We start from the raw sequence: 1,149 nt of genomic DNA on the forward strand, positions 1-1,149 counted from the left end.
CTTTCGTCGCTGTCATCCGTCGGAGTTTTTGTTGGGAACTGCTTTGCCCAATCGGGGTGTGCAAGCGACATGTTAAGGGCTTCTATTATTTTGTAGTTTGCGTCAACGTTTCGGGCGGCTTTAGAGGTAGCGGTTTGTTCGTCTTGTAAGCTTCGTATGCTGCGTAGGGCATCTAGCTCCGCTAGGTTTTTTGCGTCAGCGTCGTCTCCCCTGGCCCGCCCACTAGTAATGAGAATGAATAGCAAAAACACGGCAGCCGCTAGCATAATTTTTCCTTTGTTCCACTACTCTTCGCCATTGGAAAGTAATCCAGTAAAGAATTTTTACTTAAATTGATAGAGGGGCTAAAACTGGCTGCCTGAGGCTTGGAAAACACATCTACACCACGCTGCTGCTTCTCATATCCTGTCTTTAATATATTAAAATTATTTTTTTACAAAGCCACTTGTCTGCTGCGTTTTACTTCTATTTCTTCGCAGATGCTGCCACGACGTCGGTTTCAGCATAAGAAACTCCCACATGGCGTTTATGCTGGTTCTTTCGAGATGAAATGTAGCGGTTTTCGATATCATGTAAGCATCATGCCTCTTAGTATTGGGTAGGTTAATTTTGGTGCTTTTGCTTATCCAGTTTGGGGTAAACTTTGCTGTTTGTTGCAGCATATGTGCTATTTCTAGATTAGTGGTCTGAAGCTCCTGAGTTATAGTGGCCTCCATCCCCGCTTCCAAATTAGTTTCGGAAATTACTGCCTTTTCTACCGCTAGCTTTCGTATAATTTTGCTCTAACCGTTGTGTTACGCTGCAGCAGCAAAGTTTTTAATACGAAGAGTTGCTTTGAAATGAAATTCAGTCGCTTCTATCAGCTTTATCTGTTATTGTATTGTTGACTGATTATTTTTAACTTGGCTGTATAAAAAGCTTTCACGGGAACTGAAAGCATGTGGGATATCTCTATTCTACTAGTTTCTGTCTGCTAAAATTGATTAAACATATGTGGCTATAAGTCAGCTGATTTCTAACCTGACACATCTTCCATGTAAGTTGAACTTAAATCCCAATGCCTGTTTCATTATAGAAAACAACAAAACCCTAACCCTAACCTCTACTAAGTTTATTAATTTATCCGAGCATAAGAATCACTAAGAGTTT

General features: G+C 40.7%; 1 pseudogene across 1 annotated transcript in view; it reads right to left on the reverse strand.

Moving 5' to 3' along the window:
- TEOVI_000853800:pseudogene overlaps positions 1 to 245 on the reverse strand; it is a 1,458-nt pseudogene extending 1,213 nt beyond the window's left edge. Inside the window, exon 1 of the mRNA in view lies at positions 1 to 245. This exon is cut by the window's left edge and continues 10 nt beyond it. Within this exon, the coding sequence occupies positions 1 to 245 (245 nt within the window).
- Positions 246 to 1,149: the final 904 nt, after the last annotated feature.

Source organism: Trypanosoma equiperdum (assembly GCF_001457755.1).
Source record: "Trypanosoma equiperdum strain OVI genome assembly, contig: ctg_1137, whole genome shotgun sequence".
Lineage (NCBI taxonomy): Eukaryota > Euglenozoa > Kinetoplastea > Trypanosomatida > Trypanosomatidae > Trypanosoma > Trypanosoma equiperdum.